The sequence below is a fragment of the Lupinus angustifolius genome, chromosome LG04 (assembly GCF_001865875.1).
Source record: "Lupinus angustifolius cultivar Tanjil chromosome LG04, LupAngTanjil_v1.0, whole genome shotgun sequence".
NCBI lineage: Eukaryota > Viridiplantae > Streptophyta > Magnoliopsida > Fabales > Fabaceae > Lupinus > Lupinus angustifolius.
Window position 1 is genome coordinate 7,691,778 of NC_032012.1, and position 20,503 is coordinate 7,712,280.

The 20,503-nt window shown below is 34.1% G+C and overlaps 4 protein-coding genes across 7 annotated transcripts in view; all 4 read left to right on the top strand.

The window, feature by feature from the left end:
• LOC109345432 (uncharacterized mitochondrial protein AtMg00810-like) overlaps positions 1-9,002 on the top strand; it is a 16,017-nt gene extending 7,015 nt beyond the window's left edge. Inside the window, exons 2-3 of the mRNA XM_019584425.1 lie at positions 4,314-4,316; positions 7,789-9,002. Coding sequence (XP_019439970.1) covers positions 7,795-8,604 — 810 coding nt within the window. The 5' untranslated portion in view covers positions 4,314-4,316; positions 7,789-7,794 and the 3' untranslated portion in view covers positions 8,605-9,002. The remainder of the gene's footprint in view (positions 1-4,313; positions 4,317-7,788) is intronic.
• On the top strand, positions 1,166-10,430 carry LOC109345431 (vesicle-associated protein 2-2-like). 4 transcript variants are annotated; one of them, XM_019584423.1, is made up of 10 exons: positions 1,174-1,366; positions 1,398-1,426; positions 1,474-1,561; positions 2,234-2,304; positions 2,390-2,471; positions 3,006-3,121; positions 3,213-3,383; positions 3,777-4,250; positions 9,791-9,868; positions 10,005-10,430. In XM_019584423.1, exons 3-10 carry the CDS (start codon positions 1,510-1,512, stop codon positions 10,113-10,115), a joined length of 1,155 nt encoding a protein of 384 aa, XP_019439968.1. In that variant the 5' UTR covers positions 1,174-1,366; positions 1,398-1,426; positions 1,474-1,509; the 3' UTR covers positions 10,116-10,430. The 4 variants fall into 4 exon arrangements, with proteins under 4 accessions (XP_019439969.1, XP_019439967.1, XP_019439968.1 ...); XM_019584422.1 differs by having other exon boundaries at positions 1,173-1,426; XM_019584421.1 differs by having other exon boundaries at positions 1,261-1,279; positions 1,384-1,561.
• LOC109345433 (trafficking protein particle complex subunit 6B-like) lies at positions 12,111-14,847 on the top strand. Its single transcript, XM_019584426.1, has 4 exons — positions 12,111-12,305; positions 12,426-12,543; positions 13,311-13,542; positions 14,492-14,847. Exons 1-4 carry the CDS (start codon positions 12,154-12,156, stop codon positions 14,518-14,520), a joined length of 531 nt encoding a protein of 176 aa, XP_019439971.1. The 5' UTR covers positions 12,111-12,153; the 3' UTR covers positions 14,521-14,847.
• On the top strand, positions 16,227-19,815 carry LOC109345427 (J domain-containing protein DDB_G0295729-like). The gene is made up of 3 exons (XM_019584415.1): positions 16,227-16,373; positions 17,204-19,362; positions 19,408-19,815. The coding sequence occupies exon 2, from the start codon at positions 17,293-17,295 to the stop codon at positions 19,348-19,350; it is 2,058 nt and encodes a 685-aa protein (XP_019439960.1). The 5' UTR covers positions 16,227-16,373; positions 17,204-17,292; the 3' UTR covers positions 19,351-19,362; positions 19,408-19,815.

Sequence of the window (20,503 nt, forward strand, 5' to 3'; positions counted from 1 at the left end):
ATGTTCCAATGAAAATTAAATTGTAAATAATTGTTAATTATTATATTTATGGTTGGAAAACTAAAAGACTATGATGTACTATTATACGCTACCAACCCTTCCTTTTTATACGTACCATTGATATGAGGTAAAGAATAAATTGATTAAATATCTCATTAATACTTGATCAATGAGTGAGGATCAGTTAGATCAACTAATTTTGTTTCATGTAATAAATTTTCTAAGTGAAATGAGATTGAAACTTTTAATTTGTTTTGTTTATTTTTAATTGATATATTTTAATTTATTTGTACAATACTTTATTGATTAGGACCTTAATAAAATATATAATTTTATACTAAATTATAAAACAAATTCAATACGATCATTGTTTAATAGAGATTAATACTTCTATTAAACACATTCAATAAACCACATATCCGGTATAACCACTCAAGTACAAATATAAATATATAATTCCACTACTGTTGAATAGAGATTATTACATTGATTGAATATAGATATCTAAGGTATATGTATAATTTCATAAAGGAAAATGACCTATAAAGATAATTGTAAGTGATTCAATTATTTAAATGTTCAATTTTTAAATAATAGAATTGAATAAGTACCTCAATCAAACATGTCCAACTTCAAATTATAATATCTAACATAAATTATTATATTTGATATTTATAGCATATAAATTATACATTATAAACAATAGGAAAACGGGTTGACAGACACACGAGAGTTATAAGAAACTCTATATCAACAAACACAGATATTAAACCCATCTCATCAAACATAAAAACAGAAAATAAAAATAAGAAATCTTAGATATCAAATTGCAATAATCTCGGTCCAATTTTTTGTTGTTGCAATAATTGTCTTGTAACCCCAAAAAAGTGTAATAATCACGATGTCGTTTTTAGTTGAGATGCATCAAGTTATGGTAGGGAACTCATCTTCTGTCCCAAAAATTATATCATTTCATATATTACTTTTGTTGATCGATCAAAAAATATTTTATTATTAAATTTTTTAATTTAAATATATTTTTTATTTTAATCAATCAAACGAAACTGACATACTTAAAGAGGCTCCACTGTCGGTAAAAAAAGCCTGTACTGTCAATGCCTTTTCCATATACGTCCTTTTCTCTTCTTACCTCATTACAAAATCCTCGAAATATTATTATAAAATTAAGTAAAAGTGATTCCAGATTCTAAATATATACACTAATCAATTTTTAACTAAAAAGCGATTCTATTCCTCATTCGTCATGAGATGATTCATTGTTCTCTTTCTCTCCACTTCTAATGTTTCCTCCTTTTTTCTTCACTAATTGAATTGATTTCAACAAACGCGGCACTAATCGCTCTACTGTTAATGGTTTTTCAGAGTTCGAGTTCAATTGAGTTGACTCGTTGAGTTGGGACGACTTTGACTCGTTCCTCCTCTTCTTCATTGCAGCTCTGCGATTTTTGGTGCTGATAGCGATTTTCGATTACTGTCTCAAGCGTAATCATGAACAAGGTGCCACTTATCGAAGTTGAACCCAAGGAACTCGAATTTATATGTGAGTGTATTTTTCCATAACTTCGCTTTTTCCTCTTCTTCGCTTTACATGCAACTTACAAATCATTGAATTTCGAATTCGTGACTCATTATACAAACTGATAAGGGTTTTATGCATATAGGTTAAACGCATTTTCTAGTTTCTGTTTAGGTTATGGTTGAAATTGGGTCTTTGAAGGGAAAGGATGGTCCTGTTCTTTAATTTGAGTGATCACGCTATATTTTAGATTTTTTTCCTTCATCAAAATGAAAGATGATCATTTAACCTTTTAATCGATCTTTGTCTTTGTTTTAAATTTTTCATTGAAAAATAAGTTATACCGTAGTTACCTGGCACGGGTTTCACTACTTTTTACATTAATTTTACGAGACTTTGTGTATGACGAGCCCAATACATGGTCCGCGGTACAATGAATTTGGAACGTAGTACGTAGGCAAATGAGAGAGTTATATAATTATGTCTTACCTCTTAAACATGACCTTTTATAATTAACATTTTATAATTCCCTAGAGGCCTCTGTGATCACATGCATTTCTTGTCCTATCTTTCCATTTAAACATAGCTAATTGAGTTCATGATGTTTCTGTATATCAGTCATTGGTTTATATTTTGTGTATATGTAAATATGTAATAATCAATTGACTAATATGTGGGATTTTTTGGCTTTCATAGTTGAATTGAGGAGGCAAAGTACATGCTCAGTTCGGTTGACTAATACTACCAAGCACTATGTTGCTTTCAAGGTCTGAGCACCTTTCCTTGTTCACCACTCGAAGTTATTAGCATATGATGCTTGAGAGATTAATCATTTTGGTATGATATTTGCAGGTCAAGACGACATCCCCTAAGAAATATTCAGTGCAACCAAATGTTGGAGTTCTCATGCCGAAATCTACTAGTGAATTCATTGGTATATCTTTACCTTTTTGTGTGTTGTTTTTCTTTTTCTTTTTAACACTAACTTACTATTCTATACTTGTCAAAAGTCGGCATACAATAGATTTCATATGACTGATTGAGAAGGCTCTGTTATATTTGTTGTTCTGATTGGTATTAGAAAGATAGAGGTGTTTGTGATTTACTGATGCTGTGATGCAACTGAATCATATTCGTAACTAATGTTCTCTTGAGAGTAAGCATGGCCATTGTGGTGGATAATTTTGAATGATGCTAACTGGACCTAAATTTGGCACATTTTACTTGAATAAAAAATGTTTTTTATTTATTTTATAGTTTTCTTTGATTATGTAGCGAGTCAGCGTTGGTTTTCAATTAACCTAGCCTTGGCAGCCAGCAGTTGTTCAACAAAGAATTTCATCTCAAAGTTTTCCAATAACAACAGTTGCAGATGAATCAACAAATTTGGAAATTTATTCTAGCATCTGGATTTCATTTTTTACCACTCAAAATTTATCTTTATTGTATATACTTTTGCATAAAACAGTTACAATGCAAGCTCAAAAGGAAGCACCTGCTGATATGGTGTCCAAGGATAAGTTCTTAATCCAGAGTACAATAGTTCCTGCTGAAACAACCCGTGAAGATGTTAATTCCAGCTTGGTATGGATGTTTAGGCTGTGATTTTGTACTCTGCCAGCTTTTATTATTAGTTCTATTTTTAAAAATTTCTGACTCTGTTTTCTAATGGCAGTTTATCAAAGATGGAAGCAGATATATTGAAGAAAATAAGATGAAAGTGGCCCTGATAAGCCCACCTAGTTCATCAGAATTCTCTCCTATTGGTGGAGAACTCAAGAATGGGTTTGACCATGAAAAGGTTGAGATATATAGTGAAGAGAAAATCCAATTCCCAGAACCCATGGTTAGTGAAAACTTCGTCAACATTTGGGTCTTAATTCTTTCCTTTCCTCCACCTCTCTCTCTTTCATAAATATTCCAAATCCCCAAGAAGGATAATTGAATTTCTTAGTTACATAATTGAAGGGTTTGTCAATTATTTTTTTCATGGATTGTTATTTTCCATAATTTGGAAAAACACATTCTTATGGAGTTGTATAAACACAACTTAAGCAATTTCAGACATGTCTTTGAAAATGCTACAAGTTTACCTTCGTTTTCCATCTTTTCGGTATTGATATCTTTGACAATGTTGTTACTCTTTGTGCATGTGTTTGCATTATCAATTCTACAAGGCCAATTCATGCCTGTTAAATACGTCATTCAAATGATTTATTCTGTTTCTGGAATATGCCAGGTTGCTAAGAATGTAGAGCATAAGGTGCTTAATGGGGTATTAAAGCTTGAAGAGGATATGGAGTTGAAGATGGAACAAGATAAGGGGTTGAAGACTATGAATGGTGTAGAGGAGCCAAAAGAAGCAGGGTTGAAAATGTCAAAAGATGAGGGATTGAACACAATAAAGGACGAGGAGGAACTGAAGCCAGAAAAAGCGAAGTTAGAAGTGTATAAAGATCTGGATTTGAACATGGTAAAGAATGTAAAGGAACAAAAGGAATCAAAAAATGCTGAGGAACTGAAGCCAGAAAAAAATGCGAAGTTTGAAGTGTCAAAAGATCTAGAGTCGAAAACAGCAAAGAATGTAGAGGAACTGAAGCGAGAAACAGAAGCAGAGTCAAAAGTTTCCCGGGGAATAGAGGAGCTGAAATTAATGGAAGTTATTGAACAAATGAAGTCTAAACTAGATGGACTTGATTCAAAACTAAATGAGGTCAGACATTTCATCAATCTACAATGAACTTTTATCTACTTGCATTTGTGACATACGTCCTAGCATGTTGCATGTTGAAGTCTATTGGAACTTGTCCTGCAGTTGGATCAAGAGTTTGGCTAATAACCCTTTTGAGCTTACTGATATTTTTTGGCACATCTATTTTTTACATTATTGTGATTATTCATTATTAGAGATTAAGAGTTAGTTATTGTTATTCCTTTTTCTGCTGAGTAAATTGGCATATTTGTGACATGCAAAATATGTCAATTTATCACATGCAGAATTGGTTGTTAGGTTGTTAAGATCAGTAACTACCTTATGTAGTTACTAGTTTGTTACATTTTGTTTTGCTTTCCCTTTATTTAAAGGGACAAGCTAATTCATTGTAGATTGAGTTGTTTTCAATAAAAAGCCTGAGATATATTTAGTTTCAAGATTCCTTCTTTCTATTTTCTTTATCTTTTCACATGGTATCAATCGCCCTTATGGCCACTGCCATAGATCCTTCCTCTCCACCACCTTCCCATACCTCTGCTCCTCCTATTTGAGCTGTATCTCCATCACTTTCACTTCCTATCCCTTCTACTAAACTCAGTGAGAAAAATTATCTCACTTGGAGCCAATTTATGGTCTTTGTTCTAAAGTCAAACAGAGCCATAAGATTCATTCATCCCACTGAAATTCCACCAAAATTTTTGTCTGACTTTGACTGCACTCATCATCACATCAACCCCACATATCTCAGTTGGGAAGAGCAGGACCAAACTGTTTTTGCATGGATTCTTAACTCAATCTCTGAATCCTTACACACAAGGGTTATTGGTTGTACATCATCCTCTCAATTGTGGGATGAACTTCACTCTTTTTGCATTGCCCACACCAAAGCTAGAAGCTGACAACTTATGGCTCAATTGCGCACCATATCTCAAGGCAACAATAACATTTCAGAATATTTTTCAAGAATCAAATCCATCACTGACTCACTAGCATCTATAGGAACACCTATATCAATTGCTGAGCATATAGACTATATTCTTGATGGACTAGGTGAGGAATTTCAAACTGTCATCACTGCAATTGAAAGCCAGATTAACCCACCTTCTATCAATGAACTTGAACAATTCCTCTTGACATTTGAGTCAAGACTCATCAAGAACAAGCACAAAGCAGTCTCTGATGCTTTGTCAGCCAACATAGCCACTATACCCACATCATATCAGTCCAGTGAATCTGGATCTAATCATCAACACTCCAATCCTAACTTTCCACCAACAACATCCCCTCCTACCCATAGATATGACTCAATTCCTAATTCATTCAATAATGGATCAAGGGGGGACGTTCCAACAGAAGAGGTGCAAGATTCAACAGAGGTAGCAGATCCTCAAATGGGTTTGGAAGCAGCTTCTTCTGCACTCACTGCAACAGACCTGGCCATGACATAGCATGGTGCTACTTTGCCCCCGACAACATACCAATCCTTATCCTGCTTATCCCTACCCATACCTTCCCTCTCATTTTACCAACACACAAACCCACATTTCCTTCTCTAGAGGACCAAAATCTGACCACAACTCCTCCAAACCTACCACTCAATATATTGGCCAAAACTATTCCACTCCCTCTACACCATACTATCCTTACTACACATCTCCTATGCCTAACCCTAGACCTACTGTCCCACCTTATGCCTTCCATGGGCCTCAACATCCACACACACCTGGCTACCCACCCTATGCCATGAATGTAAGTACTGGAGAATCAGATACCAAGCACTCCTTATGGTTCCCAGATTCAGGTGCCACCAACCACATTACCTCAGATCCTACTCTGGTGTGCCTCCATTCCCAATTCAACTAGGCAGTTCAAGTCACCAACTTTAGTAGTCTTAGTTCTAGACATTTTTCTACTCATTTTTTGTGGCATTGTCGATTAGGACATGCACACACATCTGTTGTAAACACTATCCTTTCATTTTGTAAAATTCCTCATTCAAATAAAAGTACCTCTGATTTCTGCAATGCATGCTGCTATAGTGCTATGGCAAGTCTCATAGAATTCACTCTCCTAACTCCATTACTTCTTACTCTAATGCCTTTGACTTGCTTTATCTAGACTTATGGGATCCTTCACCAGTTGTCTCTGAATCTAGTTTTAAATACTATCTTTCTATAGTAGATGCCAAAACAAAACACACTTGGATATTTCTACTTAAACAGAAATCTGAAACTCTAACCATCTTCAAACATTTTATCAAACTGATTCTTACTCAGTTTAACAAAACCATCAAAGCTGTTCAAACTGATGGGGAGGGGGGTGAATTCAGACCATTTACTTCCTACCTCTCCAACCTAGGCATTCTACACAGATTATCCTGTCCCCACACTCATCACCAACAAGGCACAATGGAGAGAAAACACAGACATATAGTTGAAACATGTTTAACCTTACTAACCTATGCTGGTCTACCCCAAACATTTTGGGAATATGCCTTTACTACAGTTGTGTTTCTTATCAATAGTCTCCCCTCTGCCACCCTCAATAATAAATCTCCTCATTACAACCTATATGGAACTGCTCCAGACTATACATCTTTAAGAGTTTTTGGATGTGCTTGTTTCCCTCTACTCAGGCCATACAACACTCACAAGCTTGACTACTAGTCCACTGAATGCACATTCTTAGGATATTCATCTATGCACAAAGGGTATAAGTGTCTATCCAAGGATGACAGAATATACATCTCTAAAGATGTTAAATTCAATGAATCTGCCTTTCCCTTCAAAAATATTTCCAAACCTGGTTCACCCATCATCCTTGATCATCCCTGGTCATTTATCCTCTTGTCTAAACAATTCACCTAACCACATCCACACCTCTCACATTAACCATGCACCTACAAACTCTAACTCTACGGAAATAGTAACCTCATACAATCAAACTAACCCTTCCTTTTCTCTCAACCTTAACCCTACCTCCTCTACTACTGACCCTACAAACTCTAGTCATAATCTTGTCATCTCTCCTTCCTCTGATTTACCCACAACCACTACATCTAGTTCATCCTCATCCATTCCAACCCCTGCACCTCTACCTTCTCATCCTATGACAACCAGGTCCAAGGATGGCATAAATAAGTCCATCCTACCTAATCTTGCAAGCCTATTTCTTGCTCACACTGAACCCTCTACTCCCAAAGAGGCCCTTCTTAGTCTAGTGTGGAAAAAAGCAATGCAAGAAGAGTATGATGCCTTGCAAAAGTTGGGAACTTGGTCCCTGGGTGCTTTACCTCCACACAAGAAGACTATTGGCTGTAAATGGGTATTTAGGATTAAAGAAAATCCTAATGGGTCAATCAATAAGTATAAAGCTAGACTTGTTGCAAAAAGCTTCCATCAACTACAATGAGACTTTTTCTCCTGTAGTCAAACCTATCACTATCAGAATACTTAACACCGTAGCTGTCACTTATGGTTGGTCTATTCAACAACTTGACATTAATAATGCATTCCTAAATGGTGTTCTAAATGAAGAGGTGTACATGACCCAACCTACTGGTTTTCATAATGGTGACAAGACCACTGTCTGCAAGCTAAATAAGGCATTGTATGGTCTCAAACAAGCTCCTAGGCAATGGTTTGAGAAATTCAAAAGCACTCTCCTTCAGTTGGGATTTCAGGACAGCAAATGTGATAATTCCCCATTCATCTCTCTCACTAGTACCTACCAACTGTTTGTCTTAGTCTATGTAGATGACATAATCATCACTGGGTCATCAAACTCAAAAATCTATGCTCCTGTTGACAAACTCAACATTGCGTTTGCACTCAAGAAACTAGGAAATTTGGACTATTTTCTAGGAATTGAGGTTAAACACCTTAAGGATGGTTATCTATTTCTCACTCAAATCAAGTATATCAAAGACCTACTCAGAAAAGCCACTATGGAATCTGCCAAACCTAGTATCACTCCTATGGCAACCACGTGCAGGCTAACCAAAACTGAGTCAAAAGACTTTAATAACCCTACTATGTACAGGTCAGTAGTTGGAGCCCTTCAATATGCTACAATCACTAGACCTGTCTTAGCTTATAGTGTCAACAGAGTGTGTCAATTCATGGGTAATCCTCTTGAACAACATTGGGTTGCTGTTAAAAGGATCCTAAGATATCTACAAGGAACTCTCAATCTTGGCATACATCTCAAACCTGCTGTCTTTGATTCCTCTCTTCCTATCACCCTAACAGCTCTATGTGATGCAGATTGGGCCACTGATCTTGATGACAGGAAGTCCATATCAGAGGTTTGTTTATTTGTTGGTCCTAACTTAGTCACTTGGTGGTCCAAGTAGCAGCAAACAATCTCCAGATCCAACACTGAAACTGAATATAGAAGCCTTGCTCTTGCTGCTCAAGAAATGATCTGGGTTGAATCCTTATTTTCTGAACTCAAGATCCCACATCAAGTTCCTCTTATTCTATGTGATAACTTAAGTACAGTGAGCATGTCTCACAATCCTGTTCTTCGCAACAGAACAAAACACATAGAACTTGATCTCTTTTTTTGTAAGAGATAGAATTCAAGCAAGGTCTCTTCAAGTGAAACACATCCCTTCTGAATTTCAGACATCTGATGTGCTCACCAAGCCTTTGGCCACTGATAGGTTTTTAACTCTAAGGAAGCAACTCAGAGTTGTTGACTTAGTTTCCTTAGTCAACTACCCTCAATTTCAGAGGGGTATATTAGAGATTAAGAGTTAGTTATTGTTATTCCTTTTTTTGACAAGTAAATTGGCATATTTGTCACATGCAAAATATGTCAATTTATCACATGCAAAATAGGTTGTTAGGTTGTTAAGATCAGTAACTACCTTATGTAGTTACTAGTTTGTTACATTTTGTTTTGCTTTCCCTTTATTTAAAGGGACAAGCTAATTCATTGTAGATTGAGTTGTTTTCAATAAAAAGCCTGAGATACATTCAGTTTCAAGATTCCTTCTTTCTATTTTCTTTATCTTTTCACATTCATGAACATGTTCAATCCTTACTTGCACTGGTTTTCCCGTCCCTTCATTTGATTAAACCTTTGATTGAAGATCCATAAGATTGTGTTTTGTGAATTTTAAGTTGGCATTTGGTAAAAGGTCTTTTTAAGAAATACAGAACCTACTATTCTTTGATTCCTTAACAATTTGCAAAATCCTTAGAAAACCAAAGGAGTCTGCAAAGATGTCATTTTATGTCTTCTTGGATGCATGGGGGCTTGATGTGTTTTGTGGCATGATTAAGGTCCACATTACGGATAACTATACTACTACACTTGTATGTCCTTTTAAACTTTTGAAAGCTCTTGATTGTTTAGTCCTATGAAATTTTTTCTCATTTTATTGCTTATCTTATAACATGGTGATGAAGCAACTTTGCGTGTGGGTTTCCTTATATTAAAATCGGGCAGACATTTGTTGTGGTGGTTCGAGTTCTATGCTAGTTTGTATTCATTTAACTAAAGTTTTGATAATATTTCTGCTTCCTTTGCAGTCTGCTGTAACAATATCAAAGTTAACAGAGGAAAGGAGGCTAAGCAATCAAGAGACAAAAATCTTACAAGAAAAACTAGTAAGCTTTCAAATTCAAAGTTGAGAAAGTGTGCAATAAAAACTGCAATTATTTACCATCTCCTTTTTTGGGTGTCTTCTTTCTACCTTGTAAAACTCCAGTACGTTTTATCGACTAAACTTATTTACGTTTGCAGGCTGAGCTTATTAATAAAGGTCCAAGAAGTGTTCAAGTCGGGTTCCCACTTCTATATGTCTGTATGGTGGCGCTTGTTTGTGTCTTCTTGGGATACCATTCACGTTGTTAAAACTGCAAGAAGCTACTGACATTTTGAATTGCTTTAAAAGTTTGTTAATAGTAGAAGTTTAGGCATAAATGCACTTTATATATATCTATAGGTGTGGTAGTGTCTCTATACTTTTGAGGGTCAGTAATGTTCTATCTGATCTCTCTACTCCGCAATCATGTATGTCTCATATTTTGTATATGCAAATTACCTAGAGCCAGAGGAAAAGCTTGTAAAGGTACAAATAATCAGATCTTTCTGTACTCATGTCATTGGTGGAGATTGGAAAGAAACTGTTATGTATGCTACTTGGCAATGTTTTCTCCTTTTGTTTGTGAACTCTGTTTTCATCAATGTTTATGTAAAAATACTATTATAATTGGTGATAACATGACCATTGACTAGGGTGGGAATAAGGTAGGCTCCAACATTAAGGTATTATTAGTTCAGAACATAAGGTCTGAGTTGCCTAGGTCATTTTTAAGTTTCAGTCACCTCTATTTTTAAAAGCTGACTTGCTCTAAAAACTTATTTAGGGGCTTACTGTTCAACATGACTTTAAATAGGTTGTCATGTATTGGGGAGGAATAAAAAGATCTTCTATGCATGAGACTCTCATCTATTGGTGTATGGATAATATATATTTACATAGTGGATAGATTATTTCTAAGTTTAATATATATTTACCTAGTGGAGAGATTATTTCTAACTTGTAAACTTATAGTCACAAACAATAACCTTACTGAAGCTTTTCTTATGCTTAAAAATGTTATAATAACTGGTAAATTACATACATCCCTTGGTTGTTAAAGTGTTACATGTCATCTATATGTTATGTGTTTTATATGCTATCCATTTTTCCGAGTGAAAAGTAGAAAATAAATTATATTGTTTTTCGATCAAAAGTAGTATGTAAATTGATGGGGATTTTAATATTCGTAGACCATTTTATATAAGAATTAATATACCAATAATGAATTATATAACTATGTAGAAATAACTTATACTATTTATTCATTAACTATATTAGGTGATTAACGTAGAGAATTTTAAGTATTCCTCTTTTAAGTTTGATTTAAGTTTTAAAATCATAATTTTTTAACCTGACAAGACAAGAGAAGGCTCTTTAGTTTTAAGCTATAGAAAAACAATATTTATGGATGTAAGATATTTTTATATTGTTCCTGTATTATCAATCATTTATATTTAATTATCATCATCTTTTTAATAAAATAAAAGTTATACAAATAAATAAGAGATAATGACCAATTATGTATAATATTTATATAGACTAGCGTGTTGACATGTATTGTCGTGTCTGTCAACCCGCTTTCCTATCGTTTGTAATGTATAATTTGTATTTTATAAACTCAAATATAATTTTTTGCGCTAAATTTACGGTTGAATTTATTCAATTGGTCTAATATTCAATTTTTTAAATACACTTTTAAAATAAGAAGATAATAAGGATAAAATAAGAAAATAATATTATATGGTTTTTTTGGTAGAAATAAAAAGATATTGAGAGCAAAATAGGAAAAAACAAATTACATCATGATGTCTAGTTATTTTGTGTTTTTCCATTATTAATAGTATAGATAATATATATATTAAACTTTTTTTAGTATAGACTAAGTGCCCTCGAAAGAGTTTATTGGATGTTATAAAAAAATATGGTTTAACTATTATCATAATATAATTTTACTATTTTATCCTTAATAATTTTTTAATTTCTACAATAAAAATCATATAGTCATATAAAGACAAAAAATATAATATAAAGTTATTAATCATTAAAACAAAGACAAAAAATATAATATAAAGTGCACCCAATAAAAATTACAATATAAAATATATCCAAATTAAAAGAATTATAATTTATCAAAATAAAATATATAAAACTTAAATATTTAATGTAAAAAATGTAGGTTAGTGGGCATGATTATGGTTTGGTAAATAGTAAAATATATTAAAATAGCACGAACCAAATATCTGATTTTCCTTTCTTCTAAGTGTGAAATCCATAGATCAGGAGTGAGAAAAGAATCAGAAGGAAACAATGGTTCGTGAAGTATCAGAGAGTTGCTTGGATAGTGTGGTTAAAGAAATGGTTTCATGTTATTGCAATGTCTTCTACGCCGATAAGCCTGACCTCGCCGCTCGCAGAATCGAAGCCATCGGTTACCAACTCGGTTTCCAACTCTCCGAAAGGTTAACTCTTTCTTCTCTAACACCACCTTATTATATTCATTATTCATATCAATCTTCAATTTTTTAATTAATTGGGTGAAAATTAATGTTTATGTTTTTTATTATTTTTGTTGTTTTCAGGTATACGATGGAGAGGCCTCCGTTTAATGATAATCTTGAGGCTATTAAGTTCATCTGTAAGGATTTTTGGTCTAATCTGTTCAAGAAGCAGATTGACAATTTGAGAACTAATCACAGGGTTAGTGATTTTCCACTTCAACTTATTCGCTGCTTTCTTATCTTATACTCAGGGCTTGTTTCTTTAAACTAAATAAAAATTATATTTTTTGTTGTTTAGATTTTATGTAAATCAGAAGCTATTTTGCGGTTGGTAAAAGGTTTTTAGTAAAAGGTTTTTTCATGTAAATCAACAGTTTTTTTATAGAGAATCTAGAAAATATGGCTTTTTATAAAAGCACTTTTTGGTATTTTTTTTAGTACATTTTCACCTGAACTGGTTTCCAAATCTTGGAATGTGGTTTGAGATTTTTGAACATGTTTAGAAACAAGTGTACTTTAATTATTAGATGTGGTTTGGGTGTTGAAAAGTGGTTTTGGTAGAAGCAACTATATCTAGTTTTGTTGTTTAAGTGGAAGAAATCCGAACATTAATAACTTCTCTTCAAAATCAATTCTGCAGAATGAAGTTCATGAAAAATCATGTCTTGAAAATGCTCACCCAAACACACGCTTGACTTCTGCTTATTAAAACCCAATCAAGTGAAAATGTAAACGTAAGAAATGATTTTTCAGTATAAAAAACATTTTTGCTTTAAGGTTGCCTTTTTTGTGACTTGGAGGTCATGAGTTCAAATTTTGGAAACAACCTCTCCGCGTGTGAGGATAAGGCTACATACACCTACCTTCTTCAGACTCCACTAGGTGGGAGCCTCGCGCATTGGGTCACCCTTTAAATTAGCTTGAACAAACGGGCTACATCTAAAAGGATTTTTGATTTTGCTTCAGGGTACCTTTGTATTGCAAGATAATAAATTTCGCTGGCTTACACGGATGTCAATTGATTCATCTGCTGATAATGGCAGCTCAGTTGAAGATAATTCTGCTCCTGCAGCTGAAAACAAGACATCACATGCAATTAACATGCATCTTTATTTCCCCTGTGGGATCCTTAGAGGAGCTCTTTCAAACTTGGGAATTCCTTGTGCAGTTTCTGCAGATATATCTAACCTTCCAGCATGTGCGTATTTATGATTATATTCTCCACTCTTGTCTCTCATTGATGAAATAAGATAGAGTTTAGTAGACATGTCAGAACAAAACATATTAGTTCTATTCTATTCAGTGTTTGGTGCATTTCATAAATAGAATAGGAGAACATTTTTTTCTAATGAAAGCGGTGGAATGAAAAAGAATGGATCAAAACATCCTGTGCTATTCTAATATATTTTATTTCATCTGTGCACATCCTGTCCCATGCTAGTAGGGGGAGAATTTGTTTCATTTAGAATGTTATTTTCTATATTTCTTATTCGATAATGATTGTCTCTCATTGGGTGTGAATAAACTAAGCTATTTGTAAAACGTGTAATTGGGTTCCTTTTCATATCTAGTTGCTCACAGTGAGAAGTGGGTTCAGATTCTGAAAGTGTCATTACTAGATTTGCATTTGTAGCTCTCCTGATCACATCTATTGATGGTTGAAGATTTCTGTTATCTCTGTGTGATTCTATTCACACTTGCCTGTGTATGCTTTTACAAATAGCTGCTCAAGTGCTAAGTTATTTCTTATATTATTTGTGATCTGTGGATCTTTCCATCATGGATCATAACCATCAAGTGATACTAAAGTGGAATAACTTCTACTATCTGCCCTTACAGAAATTGTTCCAAGTTTGGTACTAGTTTTTGTGTTTCTAGAAAAGTTCTTTGAATCTTGAATATTTTCATTCAAGTTTGTTATATTAGGATCTGGGTTCAAGCCTCTATCTGGAATAGGCAATATTTTCACTGCCATAGGGCTGAAGCATTTTTTTCACTAAAATTGACGTTTCCTTTAATTTGTTGTGTCAATAATGTTATTTTTCTGCTGGATGTGAGTTATTATGTATATGTCTGTACACTGTACCTAACTTTCCTGGCCTGCATGATTTTCTCTGATCATTCTCCTTTTGTACATCGTTGAGCAGGTTCATTTGTCATCAGCATAAAAGCTTGATGACTTCATGGTTGTATTACTAGTGGGAGTGCAAGCATTAACATTTTGTGAAACAATGCTGTGATTTCTGAGACCTCTTTTTTCTTGATTTTGCTGGAGTAGGGAATATTTCTTTGTTCTCATTAAACTAATAGATATCTGTGATTTGTTGTATACAAAAGGCTCCTGAGGAAGCATTTTGATAAATGGTTATAGCATTTATCTATTATTATTATTATTATTATCATCATTATTACAGCATTATAACTGAATTCGTATTAGACCCTATTAGTTAGTTTGAATGCATTTGTATTAGACACAAGTTTCCAAGTCTGTCATCTTGTTTATAAACAAGATTTGTAGTAGACACCATTTTAGAGGAGCCCATCCTTTTCTTTTATTACATTTTCTCATAACCTCTAGGTATGATATTAATTAGTATGTTAGGGAAATTTATTAATATTAAAAGGAGTAAGAAATGCTATTAACCCTTTTGTTAACACTTAAAATATTATAATTATTTTATGTGAGATTTGCCAAATCATCCATTCTGTACTCAATGGTAGTGTCTTACATGAAATCCACCAAATAATAAGGAATGTGTCAATATGTGTTAATAAGAGATTTGAATTCTCTAAATGACTTTAAAGGGGAAATACAATTTTCATTAAATCATCAGAATGTCTTACAATTTTCATATATCTGAACCCTCGATTAGCCATGCAGAAAATCAAGGAATCAAAATTTGCAGCAACCCTCAAATAACTACATGCTCTATGTGATAAGTGGTGAATAAGCCTGTTGCATGGAAAACAATAGAACCCTGGCCATCTCCAAGGATAGCAACCACCTTTGTTCTATTGCGAATTTATCAACTCCTAGCTTAAATTCATTCTATATCTTATACTTCTACAAAAATTAGAGATTTTTTTTTTATCTCTGAACTCAAAAGTAAATTTAAGAATGACCACTACACAAGACCCACACAAGACCCTTAATGGAATCTAGAAAAGATAGATGTATGGAGGCAAATAAACTTACAAGTAAATAATGTAAAATTTTTTTTATATAACTAAGGATACACTCATTTAATAGATAAGAAATTAATATTTTTGACGGCGCAAATAAGGATATATTATCCAAAAGTCTGTCACGTATCAATGAAAACATGTTATGAAATAAAAAAAATTAAAAATTTATTATTTTTATGTTTTTGCTTCATTATGATTGAATTGACAAATGTTTCGGGACAACGTATCTTTGTTTTTTGGGTGTGTGATTGCCTTTGGCCATTGTGGATAGAACCTTTGACATTTTTTGGTCCTTCCAGTACTATATTAGCATCTTCTTGTTTAAAATTGAAATTTAGAGAATCTTAAAAAAATCAGACAACTAAAACTAGAATGAAGTGTAATTTTTTTTTACAAAACCTGATTGGAAGGAAGCCAGTGTTAGCTTTATATATGTTTTCTTACAAAAAAATCAGAAACGGCTTAGGTTTACTGAATTTAAAAGGCGCGAGAAACTTTTTGGTTTTCCCTCTCGTTTTGAAAATTTAATTTAATTTTCACTTCCCGCTTCGTAGCGCTCCTTTTTTCTTTCTTTTGGGTCGAAATTGAATGGCGCTCTTCCTCTTTATCTCTCCGAACCCCGTCGTAAGCAACAAAAAATAAATTCTTTTTATAAATAAAATAGCTACTCATTTTTTACGTCGCCCCTCATTTTTGTTTGAAACTTAAAACATTCAAACTCCACATAATAAACGTGAGGATCGAACCTGTGTCCCTATGTTCATAAGTGTTGGGAAATGGCAATAACAAGTTTAGTTTTACTATCTCTCTGACTTGGATTTGAATCGTACGCACTCTCTCGCAGTAAGTTTCATTCATTTCCTTCACTTTACAATTTAGTGTTTTATTTCCATTTCTTCTATTCCTTAAACTGTGTTCTATTTGTATTATGAAGAGAGAGAGAGAGAGAGAGACTATGTTGTAGCGATATCTGAGGAAAATGAAGAAACCTTCAAGTTTTAATTTCATCACTAAATTTTGCTTCTTCAATAACCTAGCTTTTGGAATCGTTAATTATTACACTATGCTATGTTCGTTTCATTTTGCATCATTTTCTGTATCTAAAACTGAAAATTTACATTGCATTTGCTCACTAACTCAAATTGTGCCTTTTCTTAAGTTTTGTTACTTCTTTCCTCTCTCCATTTTTACTGCTTATTTTTTAGAAGCTCTTTTGTGTTGTGTATATGATATGATTTTTGGCAACAAATCCGTTTAACTTAATGGAACTTTAAAATAATATTGTCTCTATCTATATAGAAAATATCATGAATTATTATTTTCTTTTTGAGATATTTCTGTTTCCATGTCTATATTCTCTTATTTGATTTTTATTCAATTAATCTTAGGATTCTACTATAAATATAAGTATGACTCTTTATTTTGAATGATATTGAGTATTACAAACAAATTTTCCCAGATTCTTTTTTGTTCCAAATGATACATGTTATGTCTTTATTCATAATTTCTCAGTTCTCTGTTCTAGAATCTACATAGCCTCTTTTTGTGGTGCTGGCTTTTTTTGTGCATGCATGAAGCATATATATGTCTATTGTATTCTTTTTATGCTAGTAATGTAAGGCATATTGGTGGGTTGGTTTTGTTTAACTTTTCTTGTGGTTTGTGTCAATCAGGAGAAAATATTCTGCTGTTTGTGGGATGTGAATAGATTCAGTGGAAGATTGAGCAAACTCAGTTGATTGAATTTTGGTTCAATTCTCCCATGGAGTGCAACAAGGATGAGGCTATGAAGGCTAAGCAAATTGCTGAAATTAAAATGCAATGTGGTGACTTTGTAGGAGCACTGAAGTTTGCTACAAAGGCCAAAAGTATGTATGCTGATGTTGAAAACATTTCTAAGATCCTTACAGTTTGTGAGGTTCATAGTGCTGCACAGAACAAACTATCCGGGTCTGGCATGGACTGGTATGGAATTCTTCAAGCTGAACGATTTTCTGATGGTGCAGCCTTGAAGAAACAGTACCGGAGGCTTGCGCTACTACTTCATCCTGATAAAAATAAATTTTCTGGGGCAGAAGCTGCTTTTAAGTTGATTGGGGAGGCCAACAGGGTGTTGGGTGACGAAACAAATCGTTCTTTATATGACATGACTTGTGGAGTCTCTGTGAGAACTGCAGCGCCTAAAACCTCTCCACATCACTCAAATGGGAATGTATTTGCTGCAGCGCATGATGGAAATGCAACAAATTATCAGAAAAAATCTTCAAACCCTCCTTTTGCTTCTTCGAATGCATTTCAGCAAGCTGGGCAACAAGCAATCCAGACATTCTGGACATCTTGTAAACATTGCAATACTAAGTACCAATTCTACAGAATCTATGTAAATGCAAGCTTACGTTGTCCACGATGTATGAAATCCTTTACAGCTCTTGATTTGGGGAACCAGGGCTTCCCACCAGGACATACACAGAAGTCATTTAATAACGAAAACAAGGCTCCAAAGCATGTTCCACCAAAACCACCCTCAAAAAGTAAGGGTGTAAAGCCCGTTGGTGGAGGACATGCTGACAAGTTTTTTCAGCCACCCCCTGTATCTATGGAAAAATGTGCTGCTGGAGTTGGTGGACATTGTAAAGATGAAAAGAGTGAGGCTGGACATGCGGCTAGAGATGTGGCAAATGGTAATGTTCGTAAACCTAAAGCCATGGGGTCACAAACCTCAGCAAATGTTGGAAGTAAAAGAGTAAGGCAGTCAGCACCACATTCAGGAGAAGGTTTCAATTCTTCAAATGGTGATGGCATGAAAGATGCTGATGTCCAACAAAATGGTTTTGATCCTTCTAGACTCAATGCTAGGAGATCTTCCAGGCAAAAGAAGAATGTTTCCTATGCAGAAGATGATTTTGAAAGTACATCCAAAAAGCCACGACAAAATGAATCATTTAACAACAATCAAGCTGAGGAAATGAAAGAGCCTGCAAGTGGTGGGCTTTCGAATAGCAAAAATCCAGCTAGTTTTGCTACTTCTGTGGGTGATCAAAACAGAGAGATGGGAAATCAAGCAAGTAGTGCACCTGAAGATACACCTTTGATCAAAACAGATATTCAATGTCTTGATGCTGATTTTAGTGATTTTGAGAAGGATAAGGCTGAGAGTTGTTTTACTGTTAATCAATTCTGGGCTATTTATGATGACACTGATACTATGCCAAGATTTTATGCTCTTGTCAAGAAAGTGGCTTCCCCTTTCAAGTTGCAGATCACTTGGTTGGAACCTGACCCAGATGACGAAGGCGGGATTAGTTGGTTTAATGCAGATTTGCCTTTTGGTTGTGGTAAGTTCAAACTTGGTGGTACTCAGAAAACTGCAGACCGTGCTATGTTCTCTCATCAAATGCATGGTATAAAAGGAAGTGGCAAAGGGTCTTATATGGTATGTCCTAAGCAGGGTGAAACTTGGGCAATTTTCAGAGATTGGGATATCAAATGGAGTTCTGATCCAGAAAAGCGTCTGAAGTATGAATTTGACTATGTTGAAATCTTATCAGATTTTGCTGTGAATATTGGCATTGAAGTTGCTTATCTTGGGAAAGTGAAAGGGTTTGTTAGCCTCTTTCAGAAAACTGAGAAGAAAGGAACTAATGGATTTTGTGTTCATCCTAATGAGCTATATAGGTTCTCACATAGAGTACCTTCATACAAGATGACTGGTAATGAAAGGGAAGGTGTTCCAAAAGGATCTTTTGAACTGGATCCTGCTGCCCTGCCTTCTAATCTCTTTGAAGTTGGTGATTCTGGTGATGTGAGGATGGAGAATTGAAAGTTAAACAAAGTGGTGGAAAAGGTGGTGGCTAGTGACAGGATTGAAATTTGGGAAGACAATTATGCACAGGAGTTATGATGCTATAAGGAAACAGAAAAATTATGGATAGTGGTCAAGGAATGTCAGGTACTGCTACTGTATGTCAGGCTAATGTGGGGGTAAAACCAAATAAAACATGAAAACCGTTTCCTAATTCTGGAGTGGTTTTTTTAACTTACTGATTGGAGTAATTGGACCTCCCTCTTGTTTTTTGAGTAGAACATGTTCTCTGTTTTTGGGTACATTGTGGAAAAGAAGCCAATTATATCCATCTTTTTGTTCTGGCACCTTTCCTGATTGTGTTTGTAGCTTGGCATTCCTTAATTGTCCCTATTATAATGTTGTTAGCTTATCCACACCATGTAACTTTTGAATTGGCATACAATGTAGTTTTTTTATTGCTGCTTTTAACATTTCCTGGTTTAATATTGAAATGTGCATTGTTCTGTAGAACTGCATTGTAAGTTAAACTTATGTACTTAGTCTGGTCAACCTTTCAATATTACAAATACTGATTCAAATACGCAACTGGTAGAATGATGGATAGTCAATAGTTCTTTCTTTTTTCTTTTTCTCGCCGTGTCTATAACTTGTTACCTTGATTTGTGTATCAATTCATACTATCAAACTTATTTCTAGCTACTAATAATAGCTCCTTATTAAGAGACATATATCTAATTGGTATGGAACTCAACACCCTCATAAACATGTGATCTATGCAAGCAAAGATGACAATGGGTATGGACGTGATAGTGTTTTCCCGTTCACACGAGGAGTACCCGTGCGGGTAGTGGGTACCCTACAAGTTTTTATATTTTAATGTTATATTTATATAATTTGTAATAATTAACATGTAAAAATAATTATTATATGAATAATATAAATTATATTTGATAAATTTGTGATCATAGTCAAATAAGTGTAATTTATTATAAAATAATAATAAAATATATAATATATAATCTTAAAATAATAATAAATACATAAAAAACAAATTAAAAACTAAATATTAAATTTACGGGGCGAGTATCATAAAACCCGTTCCCACACATAAACTATTCTTGCGCGTATCAGTTGCAGGTATTTCCACGGTACCATATATCGAGTTTCT

Excerpts from the sequence above, each read along its gene's own strand:
- LOC109345427 (XM_019584415.1), top strand. The coding sequence starts at position 17,293 with ATGGAGTGCAACAAGGATGAGGCTATGAAGGCTAAGCAAATTGCTGAA.
- LOC109345433 (XM_019584426.1), top strand. The coding sequence starts at position 12,154 with ATGGTTCGTGAAGTATCAGAGAGTTGCTTGGATAGTGTGGTTAAAGAA. Across the intron at positions 12,306-12,425 it reads GGTTTCCAACTCTCCGAAAG|GTATACGATGGAGAGGCCTC; the intron begins GTTAACTCTTTC and ends TGTTGTTTTCAG. Across the intron at positions 12,544-13,310 it reads ATTTGAGAACTAATCACAGG|GGTACCTTTGTATTGCAAGA; the intron begins GTTAGTGATTTT and ends ATTTTGCTTCAG.
- LOC109345431 (XM_019584422.1), top strand. The coding sequence starts at position 1,510 with ATGAACAAGGTGCCACTTATCGAAGTTGAACCCAAGGAACTCGAATTT. Across the intron at positions 3,122-3,212 it reads AAGATGTTAATTCCAGCTTG|TTTATCAAAGATGGAAGCAG; the intron begins GTATGGATGTTT and ends TTCTAATGGCAG. Across the intron at positions 4,251-9,790 it reads TTGATTCAAAACTAAATGAG|TCTGCTGTAACAATATCAAA; the intron begins GTCAGACATTTC and ends CTTCCTTTGCAG.